General features: G+C 37.4%; 1 protein-coding gene across 7 annotated transcripts in view; it reads left to right on the forward strand.

Annotated features, from left to right (window-relative positions):
* LRCH3 (leucine rich repeats and calponin homology domain containing 3) overlaps window positions 1-22,456 on the forward strand; it is a 119,642-nt gene that overhangs the window by 73,538 nt on the left and 23,648 nt on the right. For 3 of the 7 annotated variants that reach the window (XM_034999959.1, XM_034999961.1, XM_034999965.1), the window contains exons 9-14: window positions 3,051-3,199; window positions 6,566-6,642; window positions 12,075-12,126; window positions 12,537-12,686; window positions 15,594-15,644; window positions 17,143-17,196. In XM_034999959.1, coding sequence (XP_034855850.1) covers window positions 3,051-3,199; window positions 6,566-6,642; window positions 12,075-12,126; window positions 12,537-12,686; window positions 15,594-15,644; window positions 17,143-17,196 — 533 coding nt within the window. Of the gene's footprint in view, window positions 1-3,050; window positions 3,200-6,565; window positions 6,643-12,074; window positions 12,127-12,536; window positions 12,687-15,593; window positions 15,645-17,142; window positions 17,197-22,047; window positions 22,120-22,456 lie in introns of all 7 variants that reach the window. The other 4 variants (XM_034999967.1, XM_034999966.1, XM_034999960.1 and 1 more) reach the window with 3 other exon arrangements.

A 22,456-nucleotide genomic window follows, 5' to 3' on the forward strand; every position in this document is an offset into this window, starting at 1 on the left:
AAATCTGTATCTCCCTCTCACTCTTCCTCTGTGCTCTCCCTCTCTCTCTCTCTTAAATAAATAAAAATAGAATCTTTTTTAAAAAATAGTCTTTTTCGGGCGCCTGGGTGGCTCAGTTGGTTAAGCGACTGCCTTCGGCTCAGGTCATGATCCTGGAGTCCCTGGATTGAGTCCCACATTGGGCTCCCTGCTCGGCAGGGAGTCTGCTTTGTCCTCTGACCCTATCCCCTCTCATGTGTTCTCTCTCTCTCATTCTCTCTCTCTCAAATAAAAAAAAAAAAAGTCTTTTTCTTGATTTCTTTTTCCCTTTGCTTGTTTTATTTCTTAAATTCCACATGTGCGTGAAATCATACGGTTTTGTCTTTCTCTGATTTATTTCACTTAACATTATACTCTGTAGCTTCATCCATATTGTTGCAAATGGCAAGATTTCATTCTTTTTAATGGCTGAGTAATATTCCTCTGTGTGTGTGTGTGTGTGTGTATACACACACACATATATACTCCACATCTTTATCCATTCATCTATTGATGGACATTTGGCTGCTTCCATAATTTGGCCATTCTAAATAATGCTGCTATAAACATAGGGGTGCATGTGTCCCTTTGACTTAGTGTTTTTGTGTTCTTTGGGTAAATACCTAGTAATGCAATTGTGGGATCATAAGGTAGTTCTATTCTTAACTTTTTGAGGAACCACCATACTGTTTTCCACAGTGACTGCACCAGTTTGCATTCCCACCAGTTGTGCATGAGTGTTCCTTTTCTCTACATCCTCGCCAACACCTGTTGCTTCTTGTGTTGTTGATTTTAGCCATTCTGACAGGTGTGAGGTGATATCTCATTGTAGTTTTGATATGCATTTCCCTGATGATGAGCGATGATGAGCATCTTTTCATGTGTCTCTTGGCCATCTGATGTCTTCTTAAGAGCTTTCATCCTTGAATGATGATTTCAATTAAGTGGCTTGCTCTCTTTTTTTTCTTACCATTTATATTCTTTTGTACTCCTGTTACTTACCATTCCATTCACATTTTAGTGGTTTTCTTTTTAATTTTGCTTTCATATGAGATATCTTTTCCTTTAGTTCATTTCAGACTTAAAATATTTTTGTCTTGATCTGTGCTGTCCAGTATGGTAACCCCTAGCCACGTGTGGTTATTGAGCATTTGAAATGAGGCCTTTCTGATGTTTTTTTTTTTTTAAGTTTTCTTAATTTAAGTAATCTTTACACCTGACATGGGGCTTGAACTCACAACCCTGAGATCAAGAGTTGCATGCTCTTCCTACTGAGCCAGCCAGGTGCCCCTGAAATGAGGCCTTTCTAAATTGAGATGTACTATAACTGTAAAATATACATTGGGTTTTGAAGCCTTTACATGGAGGGAAAAAAAAGAATGTAAAATATCAGTGATACTTTATATTAATTATATGCTATAATGAGACTATTTTAGATATATTAAACAAAATAAAATATATTATTAAAACTAATGTCACCTTTTCTTTTGACTTTTTTTTAATGTGCTACTAGATAATTTTTTAATACTTATGTGGTTCACTTTAATGGCTTGCATTCTATTTCTCTTGGACTGTACTGATCTAGGTAGTATGAAAAGGTGATATTGCTTTCTTGAGAAGTAGTCATAAAATGAACCATTTATTTAGTCACACAAATTGTAGCTCATTGAAAAAAATGCATTTATATACCTGGTTTCTAATGTGGGTATAGACGTTTCCATCCTTTTACCTGTTATTATAACTCTGGTAACTCAAAATTTGTTTTTATATTAATGGCCATTATGGAATTATTTAGAAATAAATGAATCAGAGGGACCTGGATACCTCTGTCGGTTAGGTGTCCAGCTCTTGATTTTGGCTTAGATCATGATCTCAATTCTCAACACGGAGTCTGCTTGAGACTCCCTCTGCCCCTCCCCCTGCTCTTTCTCTCTCTCTCTCAAATAAATAATTGAATCTGAAAACAGAGAAATAGACTTCTCTGAGTTCATTATTCCCAGCAACTGCAACTTTTAGGTAGTCTGTAGAACATCATACAATAATGATTGGGGTTTAGTCTCTGCAGAAACCTTAGAAAGCTTAGTAGCAAGGTTTTTCTTTCCCTAGTATGCCATTTTAACCAGCTTTTAAATATAGTTACTTTTGGGGACATGTGGCTGGCTCAGTTAATGGAGCATGCAACTCTTGATCTCGAGGTTGTGGGTTCAAGCCCCAGGTCAAGTGTAGAGATTGCTTAAAACTAAAACCTTAAAAAAAAGTTACTTTTTAAACTTAAAATAATGGGGCACTCCCAAACTGACTAGAATAAATAATGGTGGGGCTATATCTTATTCATATACCTCTCACCCCAAGCATTTTGAGAAGCAAAAATTCTCAAATGATTCCCTTCCATACCCAAACTGCTACAAAATATCTACACTGCTGACCTCTAGAAAATAAATTTCAAAATAAGAAAATCATTGTTCTAATTATGAACAACAGTTACAGGAAGAGAAACAGTGGTCAGCAGCTGTTTCTTTATCTCTGAGTCCACTTTCCTCCTATCCTTTCTCTTTCATTTTGACTTGGCCGTGTTAGGTTTTCTTACTCCCAGTTCCTTGAACAGATAGGATTAAGCCCTCAAGCTAAAACAGGGGAAAAAATGTAAAAGAAGATATACCCCCCAGTGTTTAAAAATTATTCTTCCTCTCTTTGTCTCACAGACTCAGACTGTCTTGTTTAAAACAGTAAAGAGCTATCCAAAGAAAAAAGCAATATTAGAGGTCTGTAATCCCATAATTACTATCAATTACTGCATTCTTTAGTCAATTAGGACTAAGATTTTTCTGGAACCTATTTTTGTGAGTGGCCATGGACTTAAAAAGAAAGGCTTACCTAATTTACACTTCTTCTCATTCCTTCCACTGTCAGAATAGAAAATGTTAGGGAAAAGGAAAGAATGCAACTGAATGTGTTTATTGGCTGTTGAATTTGACTATTCTTTCCTGGTGTGTGTGTGTGCGTATGTGTATGTGTGTGTATGGTGTGGACAGTGGAACATGATCTGGACCAGATCGACTACATTGACAGCTGCACTGCGGAGGAGGAAGAGGATGAGATGAGACAGCCCAAGGGGCTGGAACCAGACAGCCTCAGTTCCCAGTTTATGGCGTATATTGAACAACGGCGAATCTCTCATGAGGTAATACACACTTTTAAGCCTAAATATGTTGCTGTCCCCTAGTAAAAACAGTTCATGATGGTATAAATTTCTGTCATATTAGTGATTTATTGGTTTAGGCCTAATTATTTGTTTTATAATGTTCAGCCCCAATTTTATGATTGAATTTTTCAGATTTATTGTAGAAAGTCAGACAGTAGTCTCAAATAGGGTTTGGCTTTATTTTTCAAATAAAAAGACAGATTTCAGAATCTTGAAGAAGGAATAGGAAGAGTTCTAAGAGTATCTTATGCCTTTGAAGAAAATGCAAGCGACTGTAATGCTTTTTATTCATTATTGTTCTTACCATTTTTTTATTATTACTAACTGGTACATCATAGCTTCATTAGTAATTATAAGAGTCGAACCATACTGCAGACTTTGGAGCAATGTACAAACTTAACCATAGAATTTTTATAATGCGTTAATATATTGGAGCTTTTATGCTAAGTCACACAGAATATAAATTGTTTGCCATTATAGTTCTTGGGTGTCTCTTATAGTGGAGCATTGAGTTGCCTTAGAAAACAAATGAGCATTCAGCCCACTGTAGAATTGCTGCCAATCCCCCAAGGGGCTCCAGTGGAAATTGCATTCTTCAGCATATCTAGTCAGCATAATGAAATGGCTCCACTTCAGTGTGTGTGATGTTAATGTCTGGAGTTGGTCCCAGGCTCTGAGCAGGGGTTATTTGAGAAACACTTGGGGCCTTTTTGGAGAGTGATGTATTTAGCCTTTTAGAAATAGAGGATAATCACTCAAGTGGGATGTGTTGTGGAGTGATATTACCATTCTTAAAAAAAAAAAACCTCAGTTTTCCTGTCTGAAGACTTTTGACCACAGTATTTTTTGTTGGTTTTCAGAAGACACTCTTGTATTTAAAGTTGGGTAAAGATATTTAAATCAAAGTCCTGCAGCCCAGAAATAGCAGTGTACCAGGAGATTAATGAAACTACATATGACTCAGGATATGAACATTCTTACTAGAACAAAGAGCGACTACTTTGAAGAAAAAGTGAAAATTAACAATGCACATTGTAATCTTAAAGGGAGTCTTTTTCCTTGTGGTCTTTCTCTTTGATCATTTTATGTATAGATGAGGTATTTCTACTAAAAGTAAAAATGCCTGTTATACTACTACTGGAAATTGTATCATTTTTTAATCCATCATATTTGCTATTTTGTAATTTTTTTTTAATTCCAGCTATACTTGTGTGGTAGTCTTCATGATTCTATGTTATAATGCTCTTTATGATTTCTGTATCATAAGGTCTTCTAAAATTTGGCATCTGTAAAAATGTGATGAAGTAGTATTATTTTAGATGGTTTAACAACCACCTAAAGTGTTATATTATTGAATACTATCTAAGAATGGGTTGATAAAAAAAAAAGAACCTTTTTGAGATTTTAAACACTCTGCTATTGTTTAATTCTAATACTTCTCATACATAGAGATATTATGATAAAATAGCGTATAGCTTATATTTATAGGGTATTATATTTACTTTTAAAATTAAACCAACATCACATTCGTCATGAAAATTTCATGTACCTCTTGCAATAATTTTAGATAATTGCCATATTGTAAAACCAATGTGTTAAGTCACTGATGTTAACATACTAGGACAGATTTTTGTTTATTTTAAAAAGTCATATTCACTTACATTAGAATAATTATTCTTTAATCAGGGTTCTACAATTATATCTCATTTTGTATGATCCTCATGCCCAGACTTTAAAAGAGTCTTCTGTAGTCCTTTGCAGTAACTCACCGAAGATTTTCAAGTTCTATGTGATTACCTGTTTCTTGGAGATAGACTGTAAATAGTTTTACATTTGATTTTTTTTTTTTTTAAGATTTTATTTATTTATTTGTCAGAGAGAGAGAGTGTGCAAGCAGGGGGAGCGGCAAGCAGAGGGAGAAGCCAGGCTCCCTGCTGAGCAAGGAGCCTGAGGCGGGACTCGATCCCAGGACCCTGAGATCATGACCTGAGCCGAAGGCAGATGCTTAACGGACTGAGCCACCCAGGCGTCCCTTACATTTGATTTTTTTTAGATACCCTTTTTGGATAAGTTGCTTTCTATCCCTTAAAGAATACCCATTTTAATGATTATTTTTGGTGTTGAAATCAGATTGTATTGCTTCTATAGATTCTCATTTGACAAAATAAATGCTGTAATAACCTATAAGCCTCTACCTTTGATTTATAATTTTATTTCTCAGTATGTGGTCCATATCACTGAGGCCAGTTGAATTTTCCTCAGTAATGTTTTTTTGAAATGACCCTTACCCTTTAGTTTATAAATAAATTAAATTGTCAATGTTCTTCTTTTGGTTAACACCATATTTTTACCATAAATAGAAATTAATTTTTGCTTTATCTTAATATTCCACCAATATCCCCAGGACTGTTTGTATCACTAACATAAGTAACAATTTATGATGAAGAATGTCATCTGCCCGGGGCATCTGGGTGGCTCATTCGGTTAAGCGTCTGCCTTCGGCTCAGGTCATAATCTCAGGGTCCTGGGATAGAGCCCCATGTTGGGCTCCCTGCTCAGCGTGGAGTCTGCTCCTCCGTCTCCCTCTGCTACTACCCCCCACCCCCACTTGTGCTCTCTCGCATGGTCTCTCTCTCAAATAAATAAATAGAATCTTTTTTAAAAAATGTAATCTCTCCAATGATCTCCTTATTACTTGAAATACACAAAAGAGACTGAGCACAAGTTAGGGTAGGGCAGGTGGGAATTCCTGTTCTGGATGGAAATTTGTACTAGATGGCCCCTAAGATCCTCCCAAGCTCTAACATCTTATCATTTAGTAAATATTACTGTATGGTCAGTGTAATTTATATAATACAGTGAGAAGGAAATCTACTTTTTTAAAGAGTGTCTTGGTATAGTGTTTGGAATAGTGTTTTGCTTATCAAAGCAGTAATATAGCCTATAATGAATACTTTTATTTATTTTATTTCTTCCTTTTTTAAAAGATTTTATTTATTCATATGAGAGAAAGAGAATGAGAGAGAGCATGAGGGGGGGAGGGTCAGAGGGAGAAGCAGACGCCCCACTGAGCAGGGAGCCCAACACGCGACTGATCCCCGCACTCCAGGATCAGGACCCGAGCAGAAGGCAGTCGCTCAACCAACTGAGCCACCCAGGTGCCCTAATGAATACTTTTAAAGATGAAAATTCACATTTGAAAAAAAAATTCACATTTGAAGATTTTGTTAAAATATTTTTTAGTGTGATCTACAGATCCTTAAATGCCAAATCGAATGTGGACTGTGCAGTCACAGTGTTATGGATACATCCATTAAATTGATTCATTTCTGTTTTTTGGCCTAGGGTTCACCCATAAAGCCAGTACCTCTGAGGGAGTTTCAAAAAACAGAGGACATGAGAAGATATTCACATCAAAACAGGTTTGAAAAAACCAATTCTCCTCATTTGTTTCTGTCTTTAAAAGTCATTAATAAGAGCATGAAATGGTTTTCGTTTTGTGCAGACCTATGTATGATGAAGGTGTTTAGACACTGTGTATTTAGAGCTGAGTGACAGTGTGCTTTGTGCTCATGTAATAGAAAAAGGAGTAAAATTGATTTATTGATTCTAAATTCAGATTGCCTAAACCATTACCTGTATAATTATTTGATTTGAAGATACTTAATGGCAGTGAGATTTTATGGTGATATGTCTGGAGTTACGCATAAAGAATGCTAAATGAATTTCAGGAGTCCTGAAATTTTTTTTTGCTTAAACTTTTGACTAGAAACAGGGACTTAGAGACAGCAATATGTATCCTCCTTCCTATCTCAACTGATACGATCTTTTCAGTACACTTAGTACTTCACAGAATATTTCTAAAATTAACTTGACTACTTAGAATACTACTGCTTATTCTTAAATTCCAAAAGTTTCTTGCCACACACTATATCACAATAGTTGGAAAATTCACAGCCTTTGGGTCTCTGCTTCCTCTCTGTTTTTATGAAGTCTTAAAGCAGTAGACTTGATAAACTTGTTCTTAAGCAACAGTAAATTTCCTTTGTAAAAAGTGTTGTACATAGATCTTTACTTATACTTGACGGGATATTAAAATTGTTTAGGAAACGGAGATATAGATGGGTAAAGAAAATGTGGGGAGAACAGTGCAAGAAAAAAATCTCATAATTGGCCTTTTATAGTCTCATCAGTTAGTTCTTGGGGATTTAGTTAAATTTCGTATCTTTGAAATTTATCTCAGAATGGCTTTTTAGTTGCCATGAGTCCTTATATTGAGGGTGTGGTCTTTTGAGATTCCTGTTTTGCACAGGGGTTTGCTATTGTGTTTTTCCACTTTGGGTGGTTCCATGCTTTATCTCCTGTCCCTCTTACCTCCTGCATCCATCATAAGTAAAACTCAAGATCTCTAGAATTTAATAGAAACTCTCAAGATGAAAGCCAGCTTTTTTTTGTTTTTCTCAGTTACCTTATATATTAGTTTTCTAATACTCATGTAACAAATTACCACAAATTTAGTGGCTTAAAACATAATAACTAAGTTTATAATATCTCAGTTCTGTAGGATAGAAGTGTGGGCAAGCCTTCATTCTTGCCTTCATTTTCCCCTTAGGGTCTCGTAAGCCAAAGTCACGGCACTGGCTGGCCTAGATTCTTACCTGTAGACCCTGGGGGAGAACCCACTTCCAGGCCCATGCAGGTTGTAGGCAGAATTTAATTGCATAAAGTTATAGCACTGAGGTCCCTGTTACTTTGCTGGTTATCAGCTGGGACTCGTTTTTAGCTTCTGGAGTCTACCCACATTCCTTGGTTCATAGCTCCCTCCATCTTCAAGTCAGCAATGGCGAGCCATTTTGAATCTCTTCTCACATTTTCACTCTCTCTGATTTCCCTTTCTGTCACATCCCACAGACTCTCTTGCTTTCCTCTTCTGTTTTTTCCCCCAGTTTTACTGAGAAATAATTGACATAAGTCACTGCATAAGTTTAAGGCATACAGCGTGATGGTTTGATTTACATATATTATGAAATGATCACAATAGGTTTAGTTAATAGCCATCATCTCATATAAATACAATAAAAAATTCTTTTCCTCCTTGTGATAAGAACTTTTAGGGTTTACTCTCTTAACAACTTTCCTGTATATCACACAGCAATGCTAACTATAGTCATCATGTTATACATTACATCCCTAGTACTCATTTATCTTATAGCTGAAGTTTGTAGCTTTGACCACTTCCCTCCAATTGCCCCCCCCCACCCTCTTCTGCTTTTAAGGGTTCCCATGATTACATTAGATCCACCTGGATAATTTTCCCATTTCAGGGTCAACCAGTTAGTAACCTTAATTTCATCTGCAAAGTCCTTTTTGACATGTAACATATTTACTGGAGTAACACCAGGGGGTGGAAGTCATAGGGGCCAAAAATCTGTCTACCTAACCTTAACCCAGCGTTCCTGTTTTTACCACTTTTTTAGAAATTCTTGCTCTGCCAGCACTGAGGGAATCTTCCCTTATTGGAGCCTGTGCTTTCAGACCTAGTAGTTTTCCATTTATATTCATAGTCACCCACTATTAAGTGAAAGACTGGTGGCGCCTGGGTGGCTCAGTCGGTTAAGCATCTGCCTTTGGCTCAGGTCATGATCCCACAGTCCAGGGATTGAGCCTCACGTCGGGCTCCCTGTTCAGCGAGGAGTCTGCTTCTCCCTGTCTCTCTGCCACTCTCCCCACTTGTGCTCTCTCTCTCTCTCTCAATAAATAAAATCATTAAAAAATTTAAAAAAAGGACAGACCTTGGATTCAAACTCCGTTACAACTAATTCTAACGTCCATGACTTTAACCACTATGGTACCATGTTGCTTCTCCCAGACTATTCACAGTACTGGACTCACTTGTGTCTCATTCTTTATTGGTTATATCTCAGCCAGAAATCTTACTCTATCAATCCACTCTTCTCTTTTCTTGAAAAATTTTGACTAAGAATGTACTGCCTAGGAGTGCTAATAAGATAAAGGTTGGGAAGGATTAGTAAAAAAATTAAGGAAGTTTTTTTTTCCAGCTTCAGTGTTATTTTAAACCTTGTCTAAGGGAGTTATTAAGTAATTTGTTCTATACCTTTAAAATAAATATAATTTATTCTGTCAAAATGTTTTAGGGGGTGGTATTTTAATTATTTTAGTAAAGATAAGATATATGGCTGTATGTAGATCATATAAAACAGGTTTTTTTTTTTAACTTTTCTTTGATGCCTGGAAATTAAAAAAAAAAAATTTGTGAATACTTCAAAGATGTGGAACCAATATAAGAAAAGAAAAGATACAAGAAGAGAAAGACAACAAGAGTGTGGCTTAAGTTTTGCTTTTTTACATATTACCTTTTTTTCAGTTTAGGGAAGTATAAGGTAGGCCAGTGTTTCTCAATAGGTTCTAGCACCACTCTTCAGTGGATATTTGAAACATGTTTATTTTATTTGGGAATTGGCTGCCAAAATGATTATAGGTGTTACTGGCAGGCACCTATAATGTGCAGGACAATCTTGTGCAACAAAAAAATTATCTGCAATGTGTGACACTCCTACTGAGAACCATATTCATAGATGAAAAGGCCATATGGTATGAAGTAGCATGGTGGCGCCAAGGAGCAACCAAGCTGTGATGGGCCAACATTAGCACCTGATGATTGGCTTGAGGGAGCTGTGTTCTCACTGCCACTTTTATTCTTCCATATGCCATGCTTCACTCTTTACTGCCATCTTTAACTTTTCACAGCTTAGTTTTTGCCATTGCAGGTAATTGTTTTCTGTATGTGTGCCCATATGCTTTTAAGTCTCCCTGCTCTTTGCTTTCTCCTTCCTACACTCTGCCTCTGTAGAGTGGGGAAGTGTGGAATAGTAGAAGCCGCTAATCTCCAAGTCAGGGGGCTTGAATTCTAATCCAGGCTCGGGCCCAAGTAGCTATCACTGAACTTCTGAGGGCCTTAGTTTTCTCTCTTGTAAAGTTAGTGGCATGGACTCTATGATTTCTGAGGTACCTCCAGTTCTTGTAGGCTGCATACCTAGAAGATGAGAAAGCAGACTACCACCAAGTCAGATAAAGGACTACTGGCCGCATCACCTTGGGAAAGTTACTTAACTTCCATGCCTCAGCTTCTCCACTGTAGAATGAGGATTATAATAGTTCTACTCCTAAGATTGCATGAAGAATAATTGAGAAACACTGTGTATAAAATACTTCACAGGGCATATGTAGTACATGGTAGGAGCTCAAAGATTGTTAGTTTCTATGTGCCTCTGAAAAACGTTGCCCAAAAAAATGACATGAATTGTAGTTGATAAATGCAGAAGAGGTATTGATTACACATGTACATCAAGAAGAAAGGTCCCAATTTTAAAGAACAAGAAGATTCTTAAAAAGACCTTTTCTTTTTTTTTTTTTAATTTTTTTTTTTAAGATTTTATTTATTTGCGAGAGAGAGAATGAGAGGCAGAGAGCACGAGAGGGAGGAGGGTCAGAGGGAGAAGCAGACTCCCTGCTGAGCAGGGAGCCTGATGTGGGACTCGATCCCGGGACTCCAGGATCATGACCTGAGCCGAAGGCAGTCGCTTAACCAACTGAGCCACCCAGGCGCCTTAAAAAGACCTTTTCTAAGAAGATCTCCGTAGGTTGGAATCTATAGAAAAGGCTTGAAGTAAGGAATTAATATATGATATTGCTAGAGAAAAGACTCCATAGTGGGTATGTTTCTGAAATGGGGTAAGAGTCCTGAAAGCCAGGTGGAATTTGTATTATTATTAGTTAGTAATAAGAAACAACTGGAGCTTTGGGGGATTTATTTTTATTTCCCTAGTAACATACTGATTTAATGCATTTAAATCAGCCTGACAGGCTAGTAATCATAGTTTAAAATTTCAGGTCCTAAATGTCACAACGTCACTGCTCCCAACATTGTTAGGTGAGACACAAATGAGTAACAGACTCTTGAAACACTAAATCCAACTCAGGAAAAAGATAAAATACCAAACTGTAAGATTTAGCACTAATAAAAGTAAGAACTTTTACTGTTTTTTTTTTTAAGCATCAAATCAGGTTTCATCTCTTTCTTAAAAATAAAAATCAACAGAATATGTACTTTTATTATTAAAATTGCTACATCAGTTGAAAATGGGAGTTAGGAATACTTTATAAGAACAGTTATCAAGTTCTGTCATCTTACAGATGTCTGTGGATAAAATGACTTTGTATATAAAATGATCTCCTTTACACGAATCTTGTTTCAATCATGGTAATAAAGAAGACAATTATGTATGCTATAAAGAAATGATACTGTTTGAAGAGTGATCTCAAATATCTGTCTGGTCAGCACTGGCTGACATAGACCATTGTTAGCTCTGTAGCTTGATCAGTGATACCGTCGCGTGAAATGTGAGTTGAAGACATCAGGTATTCCTGTAGCTTAATTTAATGACTTGGGCTCAGGTTTATAAAATGCAGTCAGGGGCGCCTAGGTGGCTCAGTTGGTTAAGCGACTGCCTTCGGCTCAGGTCATGATCCTGGAGTCCCTGGATCGAGTCCCGCATCTGGCTCCCTGCTCGGCGGGGAGCCTGCTTCTCCCTCTGACCCTCCCCCCTCTCATGTGCTCTCTCTCTCTTTCATTCTCTCTGTCTCAAATAAATAAATAAAATCTTTAAAAAAATAAATAAATAAAATAAAATGCAGTCAGTCTTTCATTGCTGACCAGACAGTTTGCCTATTGATTAATAGCAGGCTACATTAACAATAAAATTTTACTTAGTTTTTATATATCTGTCTATTTTATCAAAGAGTTTTTCTGTTTTTTTTTTTCTTTTTGGGTCAGGGTTCCAGTTGAGCCATCTTCTGTCATGTCACTATCACCAAGTCACAATCAGGTAAAAAAAAATTTTTTTCTGTTTTAGTTTTGATTTTTTTTAAAAAACTAAGATGATTTTCTATTTTCATAACACTTAAATTACCATTAATTGCCAGATACGTGTAAATTTCACTACCTGTCTCCTCCAAAATACAGTTGATATAACATGTGCACCTCATACTTGCTAACAGTGTTTTTAGACACCAGATAGACAGTAAATCTTTACCGACATGATGGCTCTATAATACATACAAGAACAAGAACACAGTGCAAAGATGGGAAAAGATGAGCAGTAAACACATTGAAAGAAATGCTAGGTGACTGCAAAGTAGAAATTGCTTGGGTCAGCAGTAGTTTCCTGAATTGATTTGGAATATTGGCAAGTTGACCTTTAGCCCCACTTGCACGTGCAAAATACTTTTGTTCCAGTTATCACATACAGACTTGGAACTTCATCGGAGAAGAGAACAGTTAGTAGAGCGAACTCGGAGAGAGGCCCAGCTTGCTGCCCTACAGTATGAGGAGGAGAAAATAAGGACCAAGCAGATGCAGAGAGATGCTGTCCTGGACTTTGTCAAGGTGAGATTTTTGCCATGTTTCATTGAAATTCCTAACGTATTTTAGAAGTAAGTGCTTATTTGTTTTGCTGAGGCTAACAGTGTTCATCTTAAAGTGTCAGCTTTCTTATGTCACCATAAGGAATCTGAGTAAGTAGTGTAACGGTCTCCTACTTGTGATTAGATGGATTGTCCTCCTGTAGGTAGACTGAGAAGTGATCATCTTGTTCTTGGGACAGTAGTCTCTTCCTCTTCATTAGCAGTCTGTCTTTAGACATCTCACTTTACTGTCCAGCTGCCATTTCCTCAATCTCTAGTACATTAATAAAAATCAGTAAGACCGTGAAAGTGCCACATAAACCTTAAAGTGCCATGCACATGTAAACTCTTGTTATCCAAGCCCGTCTCTAACTTCCTCACTGCTGAGCACCAATTTTTTGCAAGGTTAACAGGCTTAATACTTCAGAGTCATCTTTGAGTCTTTCCTTTCTGTTCTTTCCACACCTACTCAGGTAAGAACCCCTCTTAATACTTCTTTCTTTTTTTAAATTTACAGTCTCTACAGTTGCATCTAAACCTGTTTCTTTTCTTGCCTGTATCACTTAAAGTCTTTTTGTTCAGAAATCACATTGGATTTTTCCCTTCATGATTAAATAACTCTTTATATTTTTGTCTGTCTGATATCTGTCTCTCCCATTTATCTGGAAGCCCCATGAAGACAGAGAGTATGTTTGTCTTGTTTATTTACTGCTACATCCCTAGATCTTAGCAGGTCTTAGCTCATAGTAAGGCTCAGTAAATATTTGTTAAAGGAATGATTGAATGAATGAATCACTCTTGTCCTCTAAAGCTTTCTCTCTTGTGTTTCATAACTCTAGCCAAAGACCATCTTTAAGTACCAGACACGTGATAAAATTCTTTTTTTGTTTTTTTCAAATGTATCACACCCAGGAGGATGATCTCTGATGCTCAGACAGGATGACAATTTCCCTAGGCTCAATACTCAGCTATTTAGTGGCAGAGCACAGGTTCTGATCAAGACAGGTTGAACAGAACATGGAAATAAGGTTGACAGAAAATGAAAAGTTTCTTTAAAGGAAAAAAAAAAAAAAAAGGGTGTTTCCAAACCCTAATCTGGGACCACAATGCTGTATTGACTGTCAGTAAATAATGACAGCTAACACATACTGTATCCTAAGCACTGTTCTGTCCGTTCTACATTCATTCATTCATTTAGCTTGCCTTCTGTAGAAGCCACATAGCTAGTAAGAGACAATCACATTGTAGATGGTCTTGATTAAATGCTAAATTAGAGTTTGATCTTGATCTATTAGGTAGAAGAGAACAGTTAGAAGTTCTAAAACAGGAGCAAAACAGAGGAGAGATACTTGCGAAAAGCTAATCTACTCATTTTAGAATATGTTAGAAAGAAAGAGATGAGGTAAATGAAATAGAGAGTAATTGCAATAATTAGACTAGGGTACAAAATGAAGGCATAGAACCGGATGATTTCTGAGGTTCCCAAAGAGAGGCAGTGTTACACAGTGGTAAAAGCTTAGCCTCGGAAAAAAAAAAAAAAAAAAAAAAAAAAGCTTAGCCTCGGGGGGGCGCCTGGATGGCTCAGTTGGTTAAGCAACTGCCTTCAGCTAAGGTCATGGTCCTGGAGTCCTGGGATCGAGTCCCACATCGGGCTCCCGGCTCGGCGGGGAGCCTGCTTCTCCCTCTGACCCTCTCCCCTCTCATGCTGTTTCTCTCTCTCTCTCGAATAAATAAATAAAATAAAATCTTTAAAAAAAAAAAAAAGCTTAGCCTCAGAAATAATCTGAATTTGAATCTAGCTTAGCTACTCATTATGTGCTCGACTTTGGGGAAAGTTACTGAGTCATTCTGTGCCTTTAATTTCCCTATAGGTGTAATATTTAATTGTTAAATATTAACTCAGAATTATTATGGCCGCACCTAATACTTTTACTAGCGTGGTGAGTGCTGCACCCCCTACCACCACAATGGATTTTATAAATTAGAAATTTGAAGAGAAGCATCTTTATGTTTTATACATAAATGTAGTGAATGTTGAATAAATCATTGAAGATGAGTGAAAAAAAGATCCCAAAGCGAGATTTTGAGGCTAAAAGAATAGTTTGAAAAGGAGGCTAGCTTTGTGGAAAGAATATAGGATTCAGAGTCAGAAGATATTGATACAAATCTCAGTTATGGTACTTGCCAACTTTGTGAATTTGCACATATCATTTAACCTCTCTTGTCCTTAATTCTTTTATTTTGAAATAAGTATGATTATGATGTTCATTTATCTCCGAGAGTAAGAAGAATCACTTAAGATAATGTGTATAAGAATACATTGTAAAACAGTGACTATAGAGATGGTATAATATGATTATTTGACATAATAATAGAAATTAGCAAATTGGGGGAAAGAGCCAGTAAGCATGGGAATTTGTGGGTTTGTTTTTGAGCACGTTGAACATACGGTGACAGTGGGTTTCCAAATAGAGTTTCCGCAGGCAGTTGAAAATGCAAACCTGAAAACTGGCTGAGAGGAGAGAGCTAAAGGTGTTAACACTAGACAAAGAGAGAATGATTTCATTGAGAGAATGTAGTGAGAGATCACCATTCTGGTTGTGAATGTGTGAGTGCATGTACATATAAAAAACATACATTTTATATTTCTATTTATGGATGCTTATAGACCTATGAAATACTGTCTGTCAGTATATTGCCTTCCTCGTTTAGATTGTAAGCTGTTTAAGGGAAAGGGCAGCATCTTCTAACCAGTAAATCTAGAAAAGTGCTGCATGCGAGAGATAACAGAAATTAATGTGGGTGATTATCTTGGTAAATAGAATTTATCATTTCCAGTGTTCCAGATTCTAACCAACTTCCCTTTCTTGGGGGGCTTGGGGGTGTATAGCACAAAGCGTCACAAAATCCACAAAAACAACAACCCCCCTTAGATGATGAGGTAAGTCTATATAATCACCTTTTCTTTGGAATTTTTTAATTGCAATGGAAGTGAAATGTTTTGTATGTGATGATCATGTGTTTTCAGTGATCAGAATACTGCCATTTTCCTTTTCCCCTCACAAAATTCTACTTATTTGGGAGAAGATGACACGGGCCAGGGAGTTTATCCAGTCTAGATCAGGGTTTTTTTAACCTATACTAATGCATCTGGAGATTCTTTATTCCCTTCCTGTATCCCCACCAGAAGTATCATCTCCCTCATCCATTTCAAAGCAGAGTATGTAGTGAGAGGGAGTCCTGAGAGCTGTATGTGACAGGAGTAAATGATATTGGTATTGAACTAAAAGATGCTACATGTATTTCAGCTCCAGGGCTCACTTCCTGAGTGTGTATGTTATTGATTATATGGCATACACAGTAGTTTTATAATATTAAGTAGTACATTTGAATCACAAGTAAACATGTAAAATTAATTACTTTTTAAAATGCACCTGTTTTGATCTGTTAAAATGAAACTTACTAAATATTTTTATAGTAGTTGGCTTTTTTATTAAAAGCCATTTTTCTTTATCTTTGCCTTATCATTTTTTTCAATTTATGATCACTGCTTCCTTAAAAAATGCATAAAGGCATTGTTTCATGTGAATTTTGAATCTGCTTTCTGTAAAGTAAATTGCTTGAAAACCTAACACGGGGCTTTACAAGCATCAAGTTTCAGCACAGAGATTTTAAAGCACAGGTGTTACTGGAATGGTAAAATGCATTGTTTGAAATGTTTTAAATTATCCATTATAAAGGTTTTTTTCTTTATCTCAGTGGACATATAATCAGTACTTCTGGTTTATCTCAGAACTTAAGCACTGGTATAATACCTGAAAGAGTAACTCGGCCTTTTCAGTTGTCTTTTCTTCACAAGGTAATAATAAAGGTACAAACCTTTCACAGATAAAGTTAATGCCATCTTTTTTTACCCCCAGATTTCCTTCATAATGGTCATTCTGGAGGGAACTCATTATTTAAAAATTTAAACTTCTCAGGAAAATAAGGTGTACAGTTTTTAAGTTTCCAGTTGCACTCTTGTTTTTTCTGAGAAAGGTAATGAAGAGATGCATAGACTAGAACTCATGACCCTTGGTTTATTTTTAATTTGTCACTGACTCATTAAATGACCACAAATTCTTTGTCACTGCTACATCTGTATTTCAGCTTTCTCTCCTGTGAATAGAGAATAATCCCTGTTTCCTCCTTGCTTTAGGCAGTTGTTAAGCAATAAGATCATATTTGAAATTATTTAAGCTCTTTAGAAGAAAGTCATGACTCCAAATCAGTTTATTAGCTATTACGATACATGAATTCCAGATGATTGTGAATGTGATCCCATATGTTAGCATCTTCAGTATGTCTTCACATATCTCTTTGCTTGTGTATTTGTGAAATATGTCATGTGTGTGCATAGTTTGTTTTTGACATTGCTCCATTTCTCTCCACCTTTCCAGTGTCCCTTCCCATCCAGAAGGTCTCAGCACACTGATGATAGTGCCTTGTTAGTGGTAAGAGCCTTGCACGAAATGGAGTTATATATTGCTGTCTAGGTATTGGAGAACAGTTGTTATACTTCTCATTCAGAAGGTATCTAAATATCATAAAACATGATGAGCATCATTACTAAATGCTTTACAAGTAGCTAGAATGGTTTCCTATATTATTGTTCGTGATTTACCCAGTGTTCCAGCGGTCTGCTGCTATGATTCAAATACCTTTGTTAGTGTTTCCAAAAGTAAAACGTTCACATTGTGATCCATATTGGCTTTGTATGTGGGTTAGGAGGAGGGGGCATAATTTGTTTTTTAAATGTCATTTCTAGGGGCGCCTGGGTGGCTCAGTTGGTTAAGCGACTGCCTTCGGCTCAGGTCATGGTCCCGGGGTCCTGGGATCGAGTCCCGCATCGGGCTCCCTGCTCTGCGGGAAGCCTGCTTCTCCCTCTCCCACTCCCCCTGCTTGTGTTCCCTCTCTCGCTGTGTCTCTCTCTGTCAAATAAATAAATAAAATCTTTTTTAAAAAAAAAATGTCATTTCTAATTCCAGGTGCATTTACTTTATTAATCATTAATTTGGCTGGTGAATCACCTGTGTGTTCAATGAATTTTCTTACTCCATGACTAATTATACAACTGTATATTTGCCTTCCTATTTTATTATCTGTTTTAAGCTACTGAAAATCCCAAACTTTTAAAAAATACTTAACATCTCAAGATTATCCCTCCATGCCCCTTTTTTTAAACTCTGGGAAACATTAACTTGGAATGTTACCTACTGATCATTTTTAACACTGGTTTACTTTTAGTGCCTTTCATCAACTGAGAATGAGCATAACATAAAATCTGTATTGAAAATCTTAGTAAGTTTTGTCAGCCTTGCAAGAGAATTCTAACATTTACAAAATGCTTTTCCCATCATGTTTTATGATATTTTTTACAGTATGTCGAAAGCGAGCCGTTTGAAAGTCCAGTGTGTGTAGCAATCGCTGTCTTCTGTCTCAGTACCTGCTGCCATTGTGCACTCTGCTGCACGGACTGCAGGCTTAGTGTGCGCATCTTCTCGCGTAGACTCTGTTGTCCACGCTTCCGTGTGTTCTGCAGTGATCACTTCCGTTGAGATGGATAAAGCACATTTTAATTGGGCAGTCTTAGAGATAAATAAAACCACCACCCTCTGGGGGCTTAGTGGAAATTAATTGGCATGAGAAGCGAGTAACTTAAATTAATGCAGAAAAATATTGAGAGACGCTACCGGAATTATCTCATTTACTCCTCACGGCACTCTGAACAGTTAAGGTTAAACCTATCACCCTTTTACCAACGGTTACCGAGGCACAGAATGTTTTGTCCTGAATGCGATTTGTCCAAGGTCACGTAGCCTAAGTAAGTGCAAGATTGGGTTCAAATCTAGATCTTGCTGACTTGAGAACCTGCATTAAACACCATGGTGTATTGCCTCTCATGCTGTAATTGAAAACACCTTTTGAGACTGAGATTTAATAACACATATAGGAAGTGATAGGAGTCAGAGTGCCCACACTTCTTTGTCGAGGAAAAAGTGGAATTTGGAAAAACAACAGAATTCCCTCAGTGTGAAATTTGAAATGGCTTTTAGCCATTTTCAAAACACATGCACTTGTATTTTTCTCTTCAGTATTCATGTTTGACCTAAATGAGATGGCCTTGAAAAGCAAGGACACATCTCACATATTTTTGTATGCCAAATAACGTCCAACACTGTACAAAAAAGAGTCTATTTTAAAGCATACCTCTGATTTTCTCAAGACTACTCTTCGATGGCTTCATATGATAGAATAAAGTCCTAACTTTTTTTTTTTTAGAGAGGGAGTGGGGGAGGGACAGAGGGTGAGCGAGAGAGAGAATCTTTTTTTTTTTTTTTTAAGATTTTATTTATTTATTTGACAGAGAAAGACACAGCGAGAGAGGGAACACAAACGGGGAGTGGGAGAGGGAGAAGCAGACTCCCTGCCGAGCAGGGAGCCCGATGCGGGACTCGATCCCGGGACTCCAGGATCATGACCTGAGCTGAAGGCAGTCCCTTAACCAACTGAGCCACCCAGTCGCCCGAGAGAGAGAATCTTAAGCTGACTCCACTAGCACGGAGCCCAACGTGGGCCTCGATGCAGGGCTTGATCTCGTGACCCTGAGATCATGACATGAGTCGGACACTTAACCGACTGAGCCACCCAGGCGCCCCAAGTCCTAACTTCTTAACATGGCCTAAAAGCTCCTGGTGGTAGCCCGTTTCTACCTCACAACCTTTTGCAGATGCGGTTTCCCTCAGCATGGACTGCATCTCCCTCCCTGCATATACCCCTTGGTTAATTCCTTCTCATCTATCAGGTATCAGCTTAAATGTCACACCTTTAAAATGGCTTTTCTGCAACCCACAACCCCCAAATCAAATTTGTCTCCACTGTCATTTTTCTCATCCTAGTACTTTTAGGTGGGCATTTATTGTTTTATATCTCTTCCCTATTAGACTGCAGGCTGTAAGCTTCCTGGGCACAGGGATATTCTCTCTTGCAATTACCTATGTATACTCAGTCCCTATCATTGTCCCTGGGACATATTAAGTGCTCAATAAATATTTCCTGAATGAGCACATAAATGCTATGTATGTAATAATCGCTCATTAAATTGTTTCATGATGAAAAGGTCTGATGATATAGCAAGGCATAAATATTGGATTTGATTTAAAGACCTTAAAGTATAGGATTTGAAATAACTATTAGTGGTGCTTAATATCCATGACATAAACATTCTCTTAGGGCTGCCCTTCAGGCGTCCGCTGCTTTCATCTATATCCCACTGCATCTGTGTATCATCTCAGAATCTAGAGACAGTCGAGACTCATTTTACTTCCTCTTCCCTCCACTCCTTTTGTCCTCCTTTGACAATGTAGTGGCTTTTAGCCTTTTCATGTTTGGGATTTACAGTAATTCCAGTACATTTGGTTATAAAGAGGCCCAGGAAAACTGAAGAGGTGAAACGTACACGGTGTATAACTGTTTTCACAGTCCTGTTCTTTGGTATATTTCCTTCATTTTTTTCTGCTTTAAGATAGATTAGGTTGCAGTGTTACCCTTTTTTTTTTTTTTTTTGCCAACCCCCCCACAAAAGAAACATTGCTATCTATCAGCTGTCTTATAAAAATAACTGTATCTATTTCATAGATCATCTACACACCTTTTTCTAAACACCCACATGTGTTTAAGTTGATTTATTCCATGATTCACATATTTGTGATCCTAGTTTACATTTTTCAAAGCTATTTAACTTATAAAGGCTTTAATATATTTAAGCCTTTGGCATTTTGTTGTTTTAATAGGTACAGTCTTATCCAATGCCCTTTGTAAAAGTCCTGTCTTCTTTGATTTCTACTCTTTACCAAATTAAAAAACTGTCACGTTTTGCACAGTTTTATCTATAATCAAAATTCTGTACAGTAGATTCTAATAACATTGTCTCTAGTTATACCTCTAATTTACCTAATAGATACAGCTAATATTTCTAGTTGTGTGTACGTTGGTGAAAAGATCAAGGATTCAAAGAAAAGGAAAATTCCACTCACCCTCTTACAGGTCATTTGGACACAGAGGCAGAAATAAAATTCATCCTTAAGGTGTGATGCAGAATCCTCCTATCCTGTTTTCTCACATCAGAGCTGTTACACATATATGTATGTATAATGCCAAGGCAATATATATATATATATATATATATATGTATGTCGAATTTGGATTAACATTGAAGAAGCACTGTTCTTACTCATGCCAGTTCTGCTCATTTGACATGAGCTCCTCAACTGTGTTTCTTTCCCCATCATAGGCAGAGCACAGGACTTCCTAGTTTCGTTTCTAAGGTGATTATGCTCAAAAATTTTGATGTTCTCAGTTTTAGTTCTGCATAAGATCCTTTTAATAAATCATGCCTGCTTTTTTTTTTCGGTTGTCACATGATCATTTATGAAAATATTTTCCTTTGTAGTTCTTAACTAGCTGGGCATTTCGCTACACCACTGTTGATGTCATCTATGATGTAATGAGGGCACCTGCGGCCATCAACATTGCAGCCCAGAGACTGGGCAGTCCCCAGGATCTCGTTAATGGTTCCAGAGAGTTCTGTAGCTAAAGATCGGTGCCACATCGGTCAGGCCGTATTGACAATCTCATCAAAAGTGATACCTACTCTGCTTTATATTGTTCTGCTTGTTTCTGTCTCTTGATTCCTTGAGGGCTTTAATAATCAGGGCAGAGGCAAAAGGTACCACTTCCATCTGAGCCCCTCTGTCCTGAACGGTCGGTTGGTCAGTTGCGCTATAATCCTCAGACCTTTGCAATCACTGGTTGCCTTGGCATTGTCATCACCAGGCTTTGTTGGAGACAGACCCAGAGGGCTGCCCTTGGGGGCCAGGGCAGACGGGGCACTGAGTTCCCCAGCTTTATACCTCAGGTATACAACTTTGCTGTCCTTGGGCTCGAGCTTAGGCGGCATGCTGGAGGCAGCTGGTGTTGGATGAACCTGGATTCAAGATGACTGAAAAGAGTTGCACCTTGGCCTCCTGAGAGCCGACAGCCAAAAGCCCTTTCATTTCTTGATTAATGTGGTATGAGGTATTGAAATAGTTTAAATTATACAAGTGGGAAAACTATTTTAGAAGTTATGCGTTTTGTCCCCCCAAGTATTCTTTCTGCCCTATCAGTATCTTAGTAAACCATTTGAAAGTTTGTCCGTGACCTTTCCTTTTCTAATTTCATTGGCCAGATCTGCCCTGCCTGCCTGACATTTTGCTAACATGAATGCTGCCTTCTGTTTCTTCTCTTTCTCTTTTAAAATTTAGTCGCTGTCAGGGTTGAATCAAGTGGGCTGTGCTGCTACCCTGCCTTATTCTTCTGCCTTCATGCCTATTAAGGTATCTCTTGTTACTGTAATGCACCAGGAGCTTTGGGGAGGGGTTGTGCATGGGAGCTCTTAAATTTTCCAATAGATTGGTCCAATGGCAATGTAAAATCTAGGAGTGCGTGAAATATCTGTAAGCTTATAAAACTATTTGTGAGTTTAACATTAATTTTGCTTGAAATTTTTGAAAGATTTACTGTGCTGGAAACACAGAGCCTGCATTAATTCTTTATATGGAGATTCTGTTTGAAATATCATTCTGATATTCCTATCAGAGGTTATTTTTTTGTCATGAGTTACTTTGGCTGATAAATAATGTCAAATTAATTCTATTGTCTGATACGCATGCA

This window comes from Mirounga leonina, unplaced genomic scaffold, assembly GCF_011800145.1.
Source record: "Mirounga leonina isolate KUSES-001 unplaced genomic scaffold, KU_Mleo_1.0 Mir_115, whole genome shotgun sequence".
Lineage (NCBI taxonomy): Eukaryota > Metazoa > Chordata > Mammalia > Carnivora > Phocidae > Mirounga > Mirounga leonina.